This window comes from Cyprinodon tularosa, unplaced genomic scaffold (assembly GCF_016077235.1).
Source record: "Cyprinodon tularosa strain WSP-4 unplaced genomic scaffold, ASM1607723v1 ctg1515, whole genome shotgun sequence".
Lineage (NCBI taxonomy): Eukaryota > Metazoa > Chordata > Actinopteri > Cyprinodontiformes > Cyprinodontidae > Cyprinodon > Cyprinodon tularosa.
In genome coordinates this window covers 29640-46482 of record NW_024038349.1, presented here as the reverse complement: position 1 = coordinate 46482, position 16843 = coordinate 29640, and the positions used below count along the sequence as shown (strand labels likewise).

General features: G+C 37.1%; 2 protein-coding genes across 2 annotated transcripts; both read right to left on the bottom strand.

Annotated features, from left to right (window-relative positions):
* Positions 1-4113: 4113 nt before the first annotated feature.
* LOC119779809 (H-2 class II histocompatibility antigen, E-S beta chain-like) lies at positions 4114-8503 on the bottom strand. Its single transcript, XM_038279613.1, has 6 exons — positions 8437-8503; positions 8056-8328; positions 6535-6748; positions 6327-6394; positions 6069-6182; positions 4114-5734 (listed from the first exon to the last, which is right to left on the bottom strand). Exons 1-6 carry the CDS (start codon positions 8489-8491, stop codon positions 5709-5711), a joined length of 750 nt encoding a protein of 249 aa, XP_038135541.1. The 5' UTR covers positions 8492-8503; the 3' UTR covers positions 4114-5708.
* Positions 8504-15085: 6582 nt separating this feature from the next.
* Positions 15086-16630, bottom strand: LOC119779811 (mamu class II histocompatibility antigen, DR alpha chain-like). The gene is made up of 4 exons (XM_038279616.1): positions 16504-16630; positions 16180-16425; positions 15645-15929; positions 15086-15548 (listed from the first exon to the last, which is right to left on the bottom strand). The coding sequence occupies exons 1-4, from the start codon at positions 16550-16552 to the stop codon at positions 15412-15414; spliced, it is 717 nt and encodes a 238-aa protein (XP_038135544.1). The 5' UTR covers positions 16553-16630; the 3' UTR covers positions 15086-15411.
* Positions 16631-16843: the final 213 nt, after the last annotated feature.

Genomic DNA, 16843 nt, shown 5'->3' with positions numbered 1-16843 from the left:
CGTGCTTGGAAGCTGAAGAGGCAACAATGGGTCCAATGTCTGCATGGCAGTTTCATGTGTAAACTCAATAATCATGTCTTTATGGTATTCTGATTTAGGATCATCTAAGCGAATGTAACGGTTAATGGAACCATACTTCTGGAGAAAGGTTGACACTTCCTCATCTGTTTCTGACCCTGTTAAACCACTAACAAGCACAGAATGGGGAATTTGTATGGACTCCCGGAGTACCACATCCATTTTTTTCTTATTATTCTTTTTTTTCCTTGACACGCAATAACAATGGGTGTAAAATGTCTGACACTTAAACACACACACTCATGCTCCTGGCTGGCTCGCCAAAACTTCTTATGTAACACAGTAAAGAAGGGTATTAAGTATTTTAGATAAATGGGCCAATAGGTTCGGCTATGGGAGCATAGTGGGGTGTTTAAATGACACACAAAAGCGGTTGGATGGATTTAAAGAACAACTGGCTTTAGTGATATGAAATGTAACATTGTACAAAACAGTTGTATGAAACACAAAATCATGAAAATAAAATACACACAATAAAATCAACAATGAAATAAAATAATAGCAATACTTGGCCAAGTTCTAATTCTCAGTTCTAAATATCTTGGGTGCACCCTTTTAATATGAATTCAAATTTGTAATAAACAATTCAGATTAAATTCAGTTCCAATTCAGGTCTGACTCATCATCATTCACCTGAGGAGAATGTCCACCACAGTGGTCTTTTCTAATGTCCGAAATAAATCTTGTAAAAAAAATAAGGTCTTAAATCCCAGAATGAAACAATAAAAGTGAAAAAATGTCAGTCAATGGTCCCATGCATAACCAACTGTGCGTGAAGATGTGAGTGAAACAGGCCTACCACACCGCAGGGTGCAGCAGGACTCCAAATGGAAAAGAATGAGTCCAGTTCTTTCTCTAAGTCCAGGTGGGAAGGCTCGCCATCAATCACCGGAGGAATCCACCTCAGGAATGATCCAGCATAAAGAAAAAAACCTGACCTGTCAACAGACAGGACCAGCAGAATAACAGAATTTTTATTAAGCTGTTCTAGCTTTAATCCCTGAATCATGCTTCTCTAGACATCATATCCAACATCAATGTGTTTAGTTACTCAAATTTGAAATAACCACTTCCCTTTTACCTCAATGCAGTATTTCACCACATTATCAATTCACTTATTCTTCTAATTGTAAAATATTTTTCAACACAATAACACAATAAGTAAAAGTTTACATTTTAATTATTAACTACATCCAACTAAATGCTATTATTTAACAGCAATGTGATAAACAGAACAAAAACCTAAAGGAAATGCACAAAATATGCTTACCGATCTCACTGCAACCTGTTTGGGACAACAATATGATGGCTCTCAGTCCGGACAGGTGGGGCACTTGAACTGAATGGAGAACAAAATGAACCTCCAGAAACTAATAGCTAAGAGCTAACAAGGCTAGCAAGGTAGCTTTAATGCTCGGCAGAAAACTTTAGTTTTTAACTCACCTCAACTATTTCCAGCTTGAACTGTTGATGATAAACGGTAATTTTAACTGCAAACTGTTTGTTTTAAGTTTGTATCCGAACTATAACTGTCAGACTATCACACTGCACAGCTCAGCAGTCTCCTCCTCATGCCAGAACTGGTACTGCAGACGCGGGGAAGCAAGACGGGACCCGCGCGGCAGTGGTCCTCTGACTCTTAAAGAGACATCGCCATTTTATGTATGTTACATGCGGATCCTGTTCCTGGACTTCAGTTCAGCTTTCAACACCATCATCTCACAGCATCGGATAGGCAAACTGGAACAGCTAGGCTTCAATACACCCTTCTGCATTTAGCTGCTAGAACTCCTCACAAACAGACCTCACTCTGTCTGGACTGGACACAACACCTGATGTCATCAGAAGGAGGAAGGCAAGATCCTGCCGATGGACTGCCAAACTGCGGCGCAGAGCCTCCGTGAGTGCCCTCCGAAAGCAGCAACCTCAGTAAGCAGGCATCCGATCCAGGTCAGGAATACAGATCAGACAGGAACAGTTCTGGAATCCAGGAGTTCTCAGCCCGATCAGGGGTTCCGATCCACACAGGAACAGACACATCCAGGGTTCCAGGGATCCATAGAGAATGAAGGCAAGTTCAGAGTTCCATGCGTTGAGCAACCAGCTCAGACAGAAATGCACAGATGCAGACAGGCAGAACCCAGCAGGAGTCCAAAGATGGTTCAGGCGAACAGATCAGATGTGGACAAACAAGCTCAGTGGTTGAGAGGGAACAGAATCAGGAAATCAGCAACCACTAAGGAAATGCTGAAATTCTCTCACAACTGACTAGTGAACAAACTTGCCTGAAGACACTGGTTCATGAATAATCACCTCACTGCAAAGGGGACACACACCTTGAACTAACTTAAACTAACGAAACAGAACATACAGACATCAAACAAGAAACAAGAAGAAAAAAAGCTATCTGGCCACAATAGGTTGAGCGAATATAAAGCGACATGCAGGTGAATAAGATGAGCGCTGATTAGGAACTGGGCAGAGTTAGACTGGTGAATGAAGTGAATAATTAAGGTCAGCTTTTAGGGCAGATCATGCCAGTAGGCTGTGAAAGATTCCCTATATTTAGTGCATTTCATACTCGTTAATGGTTAAGATTTGTAAGTAGAGATTTTCTTAAATAATCAGTAACATACCCTTACTGCTGCCCTGTTGCCTTACTAGCTAGGATTTAGGTAGGAGCCAGAAAACAAAAAGAACACTTTAAGGCAGTCTTTCGTTTCTTTCTATAGCTATAAATAAAGATAATTTCATTTTGGTTTTACTATATTCAATGATGGTGAAGATTCTCAGTCATCCAGGACATAGTAATTCCAAAAAAGTTTAAACTGTACTGTCTTTATTAGTATGGATGAAATACTTAGTTATTACTTTGGTTATTTCCCTAATATGTATTTTGTTCTATATATTTCAATTTAAAATGTATTAATTTTTGTATATAATATCAACATTGCTTTCTGCTAAAAGGGGACAGGCAATAAAATACTGTTCAATAGCAGGTGTCTGACTTTTAGCTGTAAGTTAGCTATACTAAAATTTATTGAGGTAATCAATTGCCTCAAACATTTTAAGTTTTTATTGGCAAGGTTTAAATTACACTAACTACACATATTTGTCTTATCTGTACTTAAAACAATGACACAACGGAAACTAATAAAAAATTTAAGTTCACGTAAAAATTATATGGTTTTTTGCATACTTCTAGTTCTGTGAACTTATTCCTGTGGTTCAGAAACGTAAAATTTTGAATCATATTAAGTGGTGATTTGCTTTAATAGAAAACTGTGAATAGTATTACCTATACTTATTTTATTTGACATAACAAGGGCTTCAATTTAACTGTTATCAGAAGAGACAAGTAGAATATAATCCAAACTTTTATTTTTTAGAAAAATGTGTCTTTTAAGTTTATCAACTGAAAAAACTTTTTTGGGTTTATGTTATTATGTTACTAATTTATTGAATTTAACTGACATTTTGGGGAATCTTTTGTATGCAAGAGAATAAATAACTAAGATGGTGATGTCATGGAAAATCAATGTTATTAGTCATGGTGCAGTAGAACGCAGTGAATTCCACAAATCTGCAAAAACTACACACATGGAAAACTGGTACCCCTTGTTTGAAGAAAGAACAGACCACAATATTAAAAAAAACTGAAACTGACTAAAGTAATCATAAATTAAAATGCTATGAATACAAGCAAATGAAAGTCAGACATTGCTTGTTAACCATTCTTCAGCAGAGTGATTAAAAAAGAAAAAAAGGATTCACTTGATATTTTGTTGCACTCTCTTTTGAGGCAATTACTGCAATCAAACAATTTGTGTAACTGTCAATGAGATTTCTGCTCCTCTCAGAAGGCTTTTTGGCCCACTCCTTTTCCGGATGCCGTGTTCCAGCTCCTTCCAAAGAAGGGCTGTAGGATAGAATTAGGTTAGGGCTTACTCAGGTGACCACTTAAGACTAATCCAAAGTTTTATTCCTAGCCATTCTTGGGTTTTTAGCTGTGCTTTAGGGTGAGGTTGCCCAGTTGTAAAACCAATGAGTGACTGAGACCAAAGACTGAGGCCAAGCTTTCTAATACTTTCTCTATAGGCAAGGAACGGCGAGTTTATTTGCATAGCACTATTCAGTACAAAGATTATTCAACGTACTTTACATGGAGCTAACAATAAAATGAAGGGAAAATAAAAGCAGCAATACCAAGTAGAGATACAAAAATGATAAAAGCAGGTGGACCAGCAGTTGGATCACAATCTAAACTAATAATACCTAAACGTTTAACTTCCACATTTTAAGGCAGCTATAAACAAATTAGGTTCTTAACTTTGACTCAAAAGAACTCAGGCTTTCAGCTCTTCTCCAGGCTTCTAGGAGTTTGTTCTAGATAAGTGGAGCATAGAAACTAAATGCTGCTTCTCCATGTTTGGTTCTAGTTCTGGGTGAAGTGGGTAGACTGGAACTAGAAGACCTGAGCAGTCTGGGAGGTTGATACACTGAAAACAAATCTGTTATGTATCGAGGTGCTGATCCATTCAGTGATTTATAGAATAACAGGAGGATTTTATAGTCTATTCTCTGAGTTACAGGGAGCTAATGGAAGGACGTCGAAACGGGCTGATGTGCTCTACTTTTTTAGTCCTAGTAAGAAAACGGACAGCAGCGTTTTAGATCAGCTGCAGCTGTCTGATGGACTTTTTAGACAAATCTATGAAGGAACTCTTGTAGTAACTGATCCTGAAGATGAATGCATGTATGAGTTTTTTGAGGTCGTTCTTGAATTTTGATCCTTTAATCTTAGAAACATTCATGACATGTTAAAGGGCTGACTTGGTAACTGCCTTTACGTGCCCCTGAAGGTCTGAATCTGTCATGACACCAACATTTTGGTAATAATAAATTGCACAGTTACACCATGTATAATAATCCTGTATAATATTCCTGCTTAAACAAACAAAAAAAACCTGTCATATGTGGATGCACTGTATATACAGTATATATCCCATGCACCTTTTTCTTCATTTGGTACATTCTTCTCCTTTGATTATTTGAATTGATGTAACGAGTACATTTTTCCACTGTGAGATCAATAAAGTCAATCAATCAATTTTTCAAATTTTTGATTGTATTTGAGTGCTTACATGTATGTATTTCGTGTTTGCCCTCTGTTGCACTCTTGTGTCAGTCCCCTTTCCTCTTGCTCTCTTCTAGATTCCTCCGTCATCACCTGCTCCCAATCTGATCATTGACCTGGTCATTGTTTCTATCTCCCATACACCTCCTGTTCACTGTTTGCTTGTTCATCGGAGTAATTTCTTTGCCCGTCAAGTGAGTTTTTCCAGACGTTTTCTGTACTTTGGTATTTTGTTTCAGTTACCACCTTTTGTTATTAAACTTGCAAAAAATCACCTCAGCTTCAATGTCTGCATTTGGGTCCTTCAAACCTCCACTCAATCTGACAGAACTCAGTTTAACTTTCTGGTTGATCGGAGGGGAGAAAGCAGGCTGAACAGGACGGCGATGTTAACCATTAAAATCTAGTCATAGTATCCCAATGCAGTCCTTAAAATAGCTTCAGTTCCATCGACACAAGATGAAAAAAGTATAATATTTTCATGGATCTCCGTCTAATTGGTTGGGACTGGGACAAGACCTTCAAAAAAGAAACAAAAATGATGAATAAATGACAGCAAAGGTAGACAAAAAAATGAATTGGTTCTGAACTCAAACACCTGGGATGTGCTGTGGATTATATTGAGCTGTAACCAACATCAATTTTTGCTTTAAATACAGTCTAAACTCCAATATTTAAACAATATAAAACTATAAGGGCTCTTACTGGTTTCAGGTTACACTTATTAAAAGATTATGTCACCTGATCAAAAAACTGGCAACACCGTAGCTTTAAAAGATTCTGATCAAAATAAAACTACCCAAAAATGTTCTATAAACTCCCTTTGTCATGTAACTGGATGGCTCATTCTCACCTTGGGCCTTAGGCTTATAGTAGAGATATCCAGCCAAAGATGAAATCAGACCAAAGATCATTCCTGAAGCTCCAATAGCAATCTTGTTTCTCTCTGACTCAGGCGTGGATGGGTCTGAGGGCAAGGCAAGTGATACCCGCATGTGCAGAATAAGATAAGTCTGTGTTAGATGTTTCTGTGTTAGATGAGTGAACATTTTGATAGATGTGAACTAAAACTGTAAAGGACAGATGAGTACAATTCTAGGAGGAATTATACCCCAGTTTGTAATCAGAGGTTCCTTCAGGCTGATATGTTCTACCATACAGGATATCTTCTCTCCAGACCTGCAGCAACACAGACCAAAAGAATTAAATCTGTTTGAACTGGAACAATAATAATAATATAATAATAGAAATACAGTAGAATACTTCAGTTTTGATTACAATGTTGACTGTATAGAATCTGGAGCTGTATCAGGCTTTACCTGGGCTCGTACTCTAAATAAGAGTGGATCTGATGGTACCAGTCGCCATTTGCAATTTCATTTGTGGAAGTGATATCAGAGATGACTTCCTGTCCATCTCGGAGCCAGCTTACTTTGATCTTTTTAGGATAGTAGTCGTACACGCTGCACAGCAGCATGGCAGGATGATGACCAGCAGGGTGCACCACAGACTGAACTCTTACTGTGGGCTGGACTGAAACACAAAATTGTTTTTATTGAATGCTGGTCTCATATTATGAGCAATCATTCTAATTAGATGAACCATTTAAAGATATCAGTTCATATATAACAGGAAGTTGAATTTAGATTTGTTTAACTGTCCCCAACAGGGGCAAGAAATCAATCGTCAGAACGATGAAAACATTATATATTTTAAAAAGTCCTAGGCCAAGTGATTAAATGAAAGCAAGTGGACTTCCTTTCACTGTTAACAAGGGACAGTCAATAAATTAAATGGCCTTTTTTTAGGGTTTTAATTCACGATAACTTATCATTTAGGAATTACCCTCATTATTTCATTAAATGTCTAAAGGAAGCTAAGGTGCGGTGGTGGCATGGATCTAATAGTAAAAGATAGTTGAAGAGTTTTTTTCTATGGCAGCCTGAGTCCTTAATCTAGCTGTCCCAGGTTAGAGATATTTAATGCATGTCTTCCCAAGAGGGGTCATATAATTTAGCATAAATACTGATAAGAATTTGGGAAACCCAACATTCCCTAATTATTCTCCCTTTATTGTATTGCACATTTACATATTGATTATGTCTTAAGTTCTTTTTCAGTATTATTGCTATTTGCATCAATAATGCTGTGAATATCAGAGCTTTAAAAGTATTTAACTGCTTATGCAGGATGTCTGTGCAGTTCAACACATGACCCTGTTTGGATTCTTAAATTAGAATGAAACTAAACCAAGACAGTTATGTTTATGATTATATGTTTTTCTACCAATAAAAGTTCTCAAAAGTTATTTTGTATTGCTTAGGGTAAAAACTTAATTGTACTTTTCTGCTTCAGGGCATTGTAGATCAAGTTCTTTTTATTACTTGTACTTTAGTAAAGGAGTTTACTCTGTACTCTCAATTTTACCTGTCCGTTCTTACACTGGTATCTGTTCTTTTATTTAAGCAAAGAATGTGTGTGTTTTTCACAAGTCTGGTCCTCCCTCTCTTCAACCAAGGTCACTTAAAACAATTACGGCCTCTAGTGCAACGAAGAAAAATAAATCTGAAGCTGTTATTTAAAACAATCTGCCTAGTATGTTTTTCCTTAAGAATGCTTCTGTTAATCACCCTTATATTCTGGATGGCCTTTATCACAGGGCAAAGATTCAGTTAACTTACTTTACTGTTAAAAATCTCTTGAAACACTAAAACATTGCAGACCATTTGCCTTTCAGGACAATATTTTAAAATCATGACTGATTAAAACTAATTCCAGACATCAATTACTGGTGTTTTCAATGTCTTTTTAAGAAATAAACATTTGGGATAAACTCTGACCTGATTTGGTGACAAAACTGCTGTATTCTATTTTCACGTTTTTGAGGCAGTATGTCTCTTTCAGAGCTTTCCACTTGTTCAGCTCCTCAGGATCATTGTTCCAGCAGTCAGCGAGCTTCACGCCATACTGAGTATGTCCAATAAACTTTCCCAAACTGCTGTCAAACCTGAAGATCTCCATTCTTTTGTAGAACGAAGAGTAGATGTAGGTGATGTCACTCAGCTCGGTGGAGTTAAACTCACAGCGAGACACGTAATAATTTTCAAACCCATCTGATGAACATAGCAGAAATTAATGAGTTACATTTATTGTAAATATCCTTCTAGCTATGTAGAAAGAGATTAAGAAGAAAGATTTTTTTGTGAGTGTGTTGTTCCAACCTGCTTTGTAGAAACTGATGAAGAGAAGTGAGATGCTGAGCGAGAATGAAGCCATGTTCACCTGGTTACACGGCGAAAAATCTGACTCAGAGGGCTGATTTCCAAACCAGAGGAAGTAGTCACATGACTGCTTCATCAGCTGTTACTGGGCAGAACCATGCTGATACAAGATGGTCCTGCACACTTAAATTTGAATATTTTAAGTCTAAACTCTGTTGACAGCAGTTCCACTACAGTTCTTTTAAGCAGGCATATATTGTGGTGTCCCTCCACTTCATTGCCGCTTTAAAACAATTGAATTCCTTTTTTTCCAATGTTTTATCGTCTTTACACTGTTACAAGTATAGAGCTATGAAATAAACTCTCTGCATCTAACCCATTCCCTTGGGGAGCAGTGGGCTGCCATTGTGCGGCGCCCGGGGATTTCCTGCTTTTTTAGTAAACGAGTAAGGAAATACATAATTAAAAGATTTCACTTCTCTGACACAAGCTTTAATAGCAAAGTTTCCAAGCTCACCCACACAGCTGTTTTGCCATTTGAAGACTACAGTCTTGTAGTATGAGGGATATTCCATGGTTGAAGGTTCCTTCATTTCACCAGAAATGGAAGATTGCCACAGTGAGGAACGATAGTTGAAACTGTTTTCTAAAGCACTTGTGAATCTCAGGAAGATCAGCGTCCGTATTTTCTCCATCCCACGGAGCAATGTACACCCAAAACATGTCTTTTCAATGATGACAACTGCATTAGGGAATGAGAGGAATCATCTGGATGGGGACAGTGTCAAGGCTGAGCTGCAAGTGTTTGTCAATTTTACTTATCCCTGCACAGAGATTTTAAAGAAAAAAAAAATCTTGGATCCAGCCAGGAATGAACAGAACAGAAGATTGCAGATAGACTATCAACTGTTTTGGTAAGTAGACTAATCTTATGATCTAATGCAGGGGTGCCCAACCAGTCGATCGCGGTCTACCAGTCGATTGTGGGCGGAGTTTCAGTCGATCGCGAGAAGTTTTACAATGTAGACCTATTTATGGCTATGACAAAAATAAAGTTGCAAAAACCAGTAATCAAATCATTGATTACGAAGGGCCAATGTGTATTTTCATAATAAAAAATGAAAAATAAAAAGTATGCAGGGAACCTTTTTTATGCATGCTGATTGCTGGGCATGGTTTGCCACGGTTGCTAGGTTGTTACCAGGGACTCTAAAGTGAGAAGGGGAATCTGAAGAGATAATGAGATAATGACATCTATCATAACTGATGGGGCTCCATCTATGGTTGGGCGCACTGCTGGATTCATTGCTCTGTTCAAGCTGTCTGAAAGTTTCCCGGATTTTTGGATCAACCACTGCATCATTCAGCAACAACAGCTGTGCGGCAGTATTTTAAATATGAAGCATGAAATGGACGTTATGAAGAAGATTGCTTGCTCTGTTCGGGCGGGGAGTTTTCAGAGGCGTTTATTCTGTGCCCAGCTCGAGGAGGCAGGTGCAGACCACACTGATCTGCTGCTGCACACCGACGTCAGGTGGCTGAGTCGTGGCAGATTCCTCAAAAGATTTTTAGAACTTTTGCCCGAAATTAAAGAGTTATTGAAACAGTTGACAACCCATTCTGCTGTATGTTACATCTTCACATCCAAATAGTTTGTACTAAGTATTTTCCTATTTTTATCTGTTTTCATGTTGAATTTTAATCCATCTGCCAGTTTCTCTGCCAATGGCCAGTGAAGTTTATCATTCTGAAATAGTGGACTTCCCTTCTCCTTCTTCCTGCTTTGAACTAATCTTAGACTTAGACCGATTTTATTTGTCATTTTGTTTACACAAGTGTAAAACAAAAATAAATTTAGTTTGGAACAGCTCTCTGGACAATACATTTTTTTAAAGTGCAGCCTTGAAAAGTAGTAAAAAAAAAGAAAATATATATATATATGTATATATATATATATATAAACAGTGATATAAACTGTAAATTTATATAATGTATAATTTACAGTGATATAAACTGTAAATTTACAGTTCTAACGTTTTTTGTTGTTTTTTTTCATCTCTACTGGACTGTGTGTGTGTCAATTGGTTTATTTAGATTTTTTGACTGCACAGCCTTTGTCTGGATTGATGAGTGAGTGAGTGAGTGAGTGAGTGAGTGAGTGAGTGAGTGAGTGAGTGAGTGAGTGAGTGAGTGAGTGAGTGAGTGAGTGAGTGAGTGAGTGAGTGAGTGAGTGAGTGAGTGATATGATGTGAAGTTCTTATGAGATTGTTAAGTTATGTTTTTGCAACCTATTTTTTGACACAATTGATAATTTCCTCGTTTGTTGGACTTACTGTTTATTCTCCACCTGTGCAAATAAAAAACAAATACTGACCATCCCTTGTCTTTGGCTTGGTAGATTTCGGCATGCCATCAACTTCAAAAGTAGAACTTGGTTTAAAAAAGGTTGGGCACCCCTGATCAAATGGATGTGCTATATGAAGTGTTTATATCCATTGAGTTGAAAACAATACAGATTTTCGAAGACTGATAACTATATTGTTGCCATGTTATTTTTCTCTGCAGGATGTTAAAAGGCCAAGGGGCAGTGGAAGTTTGGAAGCCATGATTACAGGGACTATTGATCCTGAGCAGCTACAGTGGGGTGAATGTGGAGTTTGCTTAAATACTGGTCTGCCACACACACACAGACACTGAGAACAAGTTCCGAAAAGACTGAAGGACTTTAAAAAAGCTTTACTTTTTGAGCAGTTTTTTTCACAATCAATTTTGTTGCTATTTTATTACCTATGTTACCTGTTAAAATATTTTTTTAAGTTTAAGTACACAGTTTTGAACACCACAGCATATTAAAGTAATACAATTACTGTGAACATCTTTTAAACTATTTATCCATGTTTTTTTCCTATTCAGCTAGGCAGCCTCCCCTTTAAACTGCTCAAAATTGTACTATAAATGAGAGTACACCAGATTCTTATGTACACCTTTATTGATATGCTGAACGATATCTTCCTTTTTAGTGCTAAAGAAAGTATAAAATAAAAACTGAACGTTGATCACAAGCTTAAACAGTGGATTGATCTTGTCCCAAAAGAGTAGCTGAAACTCATTGCCGATATTGTAATATGTGAAATTTTATGTAAACAAAAAATGTAGCTCCTTCACTAACTGATTTAACAGCTGAGGGGTGGCCGGGTCGATCTCAGACTAAAATATTTTCTTTTTTTTATTTAGGTTCATTATTCTTAAGTTTCTTCTTTTTCTCGTTATTAGCCTTGGTGGCTTATTCTCTCCTCCTTTTGTTTTCCTTATGTTGGTAGAGATGAGCTTTTCTTGGGAAAGCTGACGCACTATTAAACAGCCTGATCACTCCTCTTCTTATCAGTCTTTTGCTTAAAATTTGGCTTGCCTGTAGTCTAGGGACGTAAGGATTTGGATTGTGCTTGGATACTTTCCGGGTGGTCATAAAGCACCACTTTCAGCCTGCTTAATGTGCAAATGGACCTCCACTACTTTCTCACATAGAGTGTATGTCACCTGCAGAGCCAGCAGCTCCTGGTGGTTTCCCTCTCCTTCCGCAAGGATTTGATGAAGCAGCATGGTGTCCTGTTGTCCTTTAATTCCATTAATGCATAGAACAAATATTAAAACCTTTAGTAATTTTTGATTAAAGGTAAAAAAAATAAATAAAGCTAAGGCAGAATTGCAGCCAGAACCCCTACTATTGCCCAAACAAACCAGTAAAGTCAGAAACATCTGATATATACTGTGAGAAAAAGGAAGTATAGGGATAAGACATCTCAAAACGGGCAAACTTTCCTTTCGCCGATATAAGAGACTAGAACGTGTCTATAAAAGGCATCTCACAAAACGTATTTCAGCTGAAGGCGAAACCTACATATAAGTTGGGAGCATCTGACCATTTTTCTCAGACAGTAAACATATATATATATATATATATATATATATATATATATATATATATATATATATATATATATATATACATTTAATTAAATAAGTAAAATGTAAATCAATTTTTTCACCGACAGCAACTGCTGTAATAATGATTTCTTGTAATGATATTTACAGGTGCTGGTCATAAAATTAGAATATCATGAAAAAGTAGATTGATTTCAGTAATTCCATTTAAAAAGTGAAACTTGTATATTATATTCATACATTACATACAAACTCATATATTTCAGATGTTTATTTTGTTTAATTTTGATGATTACAGATGACAACAAATGAAAATCTCAAATTCATCATATCAGAAAATTAGAATATTGTGAAAAGGTTCAAAATTGATGGCCCCTGGTGCCACACTCTAATCAGCTAATTAACTCAAACCACCTGCAAAAGCCTTTAAATGGTCTTTCAGTCTAGTTCTATAGGCTACACAATCATGGGGAAGACTGCTGACTTGACAGTTGTCCAAAAGACGACCATCGACACCTTGCACAAGGAGGGCAAGACACAAAAGGTCATCGCTAAAGAGGCTGGCTGTTCACAGAGCTCAGTGTCCAAGCACATTAATAGAGAGGTGAAGGGAAGGAAAAGATGTGGTCGAAAAAAGTGTACAAGCAAGAGAGATAACCGCACCCTGGAGAGGATTGTGAAACAAAACCCATTCAAAAATGTGGGGGAGATTCACAAAGAGTGGACTGCAGCTGGAGTGAGTGCTTCAAGAACCACCACACACAGACGTATGAAAGACATGGGTTTCTGCTGTCGCATTCCTTGTGTCAAGCCACTCTTGAACCACAGACAGCGTCAGAAGCGTCTTGCCTGGGCTAAAGAGAAACAGGACTGGACTGCTGGTGAGTGGTCCAAAGTCATGTTCTCTGATGAAAGTAAATTTTGCATTTCCTTTGGAAATCAAGGTCCCAGAGTCTGGAGGAAAAGAAGAGAGGCACTTCATCCACGTTGCTTGAAGTCCAGTGTAAAGTTTCCACAGTCAGTGATGGTTTGGGGTGCCATGTCATCTGCTGGTGTTGGTCCATTGTGTTTTCTGAGGTCCAGGGTCAACGCAGCCACATACCAGGAAGTTTTAGAGCACTTCATGCTTCCTGCAGCTGACCAACTTTTTGGAGATGCAGATTTCATTTTCCAACAGGACTTGGCACCTGCACACAGTGCCAAAGCTACCAGTACCTGGTTGAAGGACCATGGTATCCCTGTTCTTAATTGGCCAGCAAACTCTCCTGACCTTAACCCCATAGAAAATCTATGGGGTATTGTGAAGAAGAAGATGCAATACACCAGACCCAACAATTCAGAAGAGCTAAAAGCCACTATTAGAGCAACCTGGGCTATCATAACACCTGAGCAGTGCCACAGACTGATCGACTCCATGCCACGCCGCATTGCTGCAGTAATACAGGCCAAAGGAGGCCCAACTAAATACTGAGTGCTGTACATGCTCATACTTTTCATGTTCATACTTTTCAGTTGGCCAACATTTCTATAAATCCTTTGTTTTTATTGGTCTTCAGTAATATTCTAATTTTCTGATATGATGAATTTGAGATTTTCATTTGTTGTCATTTGTAATAATCAAAATTAAACAAAATAAACATCTGAAATATATGAGTTTGTATGTAATGTATGAATATAATATACAAGTTTCACTTTTTAAATGGAATTACTGAAATCAATCTACTTTTTCATGATATTCTAATTTTATGACCAGCACCTGTATACCACAACCAGGAAAGCCAAACATTTTCCAATAAATAAATAAATATATATATATATATATATATATATATATATATATATATATATATATATATATATATATATATATATATATATATATATATATATATATATATATATATATATATATATATATATATATATATGTACTGAAACTGAAAATGATGTCTCAATTGTAATAATGCCTAAGAATACATTACGCTTACCCCTTGCTTCAGAATATATAGAAGAAATTATTAGAAATCAAACAATTAAAATAATTTTAAAAAATGATTTTTTTTTTTAATAAAATGGCTTTTCCAAGTCATTTTTTGTAAAATGCTCACATACAAAACACAAAAATGTTAAAAGTAACTTGCAAAAGTTAATAAATATAGAAAATTTCTAAAAACTTTTTTAAGAACTGACTTAAAGTTTTTATTCAGTATGGCAGATTTTCCTACTACGTAAATCATTTATTACATTAGCTCGATGAAAAATAAAATAACAAAAACTGACCTCAGTAATTTAGATATTTGTATTTGTTTTGTTTGGACATAAATTAATAAATCATTTATTAACATATTATCATACAATGTTGTGAATAAATTATAATCCTTATACCTATCAATAAAATGCTTTCCCAAAAACACAAAATGTTTAGTCTTAAACCAAAATATTTCAAACGAAATTCTTTTTGTATGTCAGGTGTTGGCCTAGTGGTTAGAGCAGTGCGCTTGTGCTCTGAGAAGGTTGCAAGTATATGGTTCCACTCCCAGAGCCTCCACCCTGGGTCCCTGAGCACGACCCTTAACCCCACACCGCTCCCAGGGCGCCGCACAGTGGCAGCCCACTTTTCCCCGAGGGGTTGGAGTAAATTTACATTTCTTCAGTGTGAGATTAATAAAGTTTAATTATTATTATTTTATTTATTGTTTAAGCACAAAGGAATTACAGAAACATTGAACATTTCTCAAAATATGACAACGTGATGGATTTTGAAGCAAAGGCTGTTTCAATTTACGAATAAAATATTTTCTTGTTTACAAAACAAGGTCTTAAATTGCAGAGCAAACCAGTTTTATTTAAAATGCCTTTACAAAATAAATCACAATTAAAAACAGAAGAATAAAGCCAGGTAATTAAAAACAACAACAGCTCGAATGAAAAATTTTAGAAATCCAACTTTGGTCTTCGACTTCAAAATAGTCCTCTTGGTTTGGTTGTTGCAGGTTTTCATCAACTTATCTTTTATAAGTTGATGAAAACCTTTTATTTATTTTGACTGCAGCTGCACTCAATACCTTTGATGAGATAAAAGGTTCCCACAGCCACACCGAGGACGGCCAGAGTCAGGCCGACTCCACAGAACACTGATGGTCCAATACCGGGCTCGGTCTTTTCAACCTCTGGATACAATCAACACAAACATAAACATCCACACTTCTAATAGTTTTCATTTTGTACTTGCTGTTTTTCTCAGTTTCTGAATAACATTTTCTTACCCCAGATTCTTGTCAGGGGCTCCTCCAGAGCCAGATGTTGCACCGTGCAGCTGTAGATGTCTCCCTCCTCAGGGATGAACTCCAGTCTGAAGATTTGATTAAAGGAACCGTCTTTGCTGGGGACAGGAACATTGATGCTGGTTCCGTCTGTCACATTCTTTCCATTTTTGGTCCAATAAACTTTGACGGGGGCAGGATAGAACCCAGAAACATGACTGATCAGAGTGTTCTTCTCTCCCAGCTCCACCTCTTCCCTGCTGAAGATGATTAGGTTGGAGGGAGGTTCTGTTAATAATAGATGTTGACAAACTGGTTGGTTCCTTTCCATCTCATACGAACAAAGCTGTATTTCTCCCTCAACACGATCTCTACAGTCACTAATCAGCTCTGTGCTGCATAGGGCAAAGGTAGAACTAAACAGTGGTTACTGTTTAGTTCTTAGATAACTGACTAAATCCCACAGATCAAATTTTCTTTTCATTATTTCAGACTTGAATAAAATTAAACAAATTCAATTAGGCTTTTTTGCTATTACCTTCCTTCATTGGGACTTCCTTCATTGCTTTTCGTCTTATCTTCAAGTTATCTTTGCAGATCTTCTGATGGGCCAACGCTGAATCATAAAACCCTTTAAAGGACGGATGATTTGCAAAGTCAGGCAGAGCATCGACTCCTCTGTGGTTGATGTAGTCTGCGTACCAGATATCCCCTGCTTCCGTCCCATACACAAACCCTGTATCTGAATCTGAACAGCCGAGGAACCAGAAATCCTCATAGAGAGCTGCAGGTAGAGAAAAAAAAAAATCTGAAAATAGTTGGTTTCTTTTATTTTTTTTTATCAGTCTGAGGTTAAACTCACCGCTGGAAGAGACACAGAGGACAAAGGAAAAAAACAGGAGTGCTCTCATTCTGGTCAGATCACTTTGTTTCCATTAAACCGTGTCTGTAACAGGAAAGTCAGCTTAAACGGAAATGTCACACAGATCAGCCAGTCATAGAGCATATGAGGCTAGATAACATCAGATGATGTCATCAGAGTCCAGGTAGATATATGAGTCGTTTCAATTCCACCCTTAAAATAAAAGAACAGGAAATCAATGGCAACAATAAGTTTTAGAAAACTTAGTATTGCCATCAATAGAAAATGGTGTAATGAGTGGCAGAGACACAATGCAAAACCTTTAATTTTAAACCGTTAT

Bases quoted from the DNA above. Each gene is read 5' to 3' on its own strand.
- LOC119779809 (XM_038279613.1), bottom strand. From the start codon at position 8,491: ATGGCTTCATTCTCGCTCAGCATCTCACTTCTCTTCATCAGTTTCTAC. The intron at 6,183-6,326 runs GTATAATTCCTC...CCTTGCCCTCAG, and splicing joins ACCTCTGATTACAAACTGGG to ACCCATCCACGCCTGAGTCA. The intron at 5,735-6,068 runs GTGAGAATGAGC...TCTTTTTTGAAG, and splicing joins CTATAAGCCTAAGGCCCAAG to GTCTTGTCCCAGTCCCAACC.
- LOC119779811 (XM_038279616.1), bottom strand. From the start codon at position 16,552: ATGAGAGCACTCCTGTTTTTTTCCTTTGTCCTCTGTGTCTCTTCCAGC. The intron at 15,930-16,179 runs GTAATAGCAAAA...TATTATTAACAG, and splicing joins GGAAGTCCCAATGAAGGAAG to AACCTCCCTCCAACCTAATC. The intron at 15,549-15,644 runs GTAAGAAAATGT...GATTGTATCCAG, and splicing joins GCCCCTGACAAGAATCTGGG to AGGTTGAAAAGACCGAGCCC.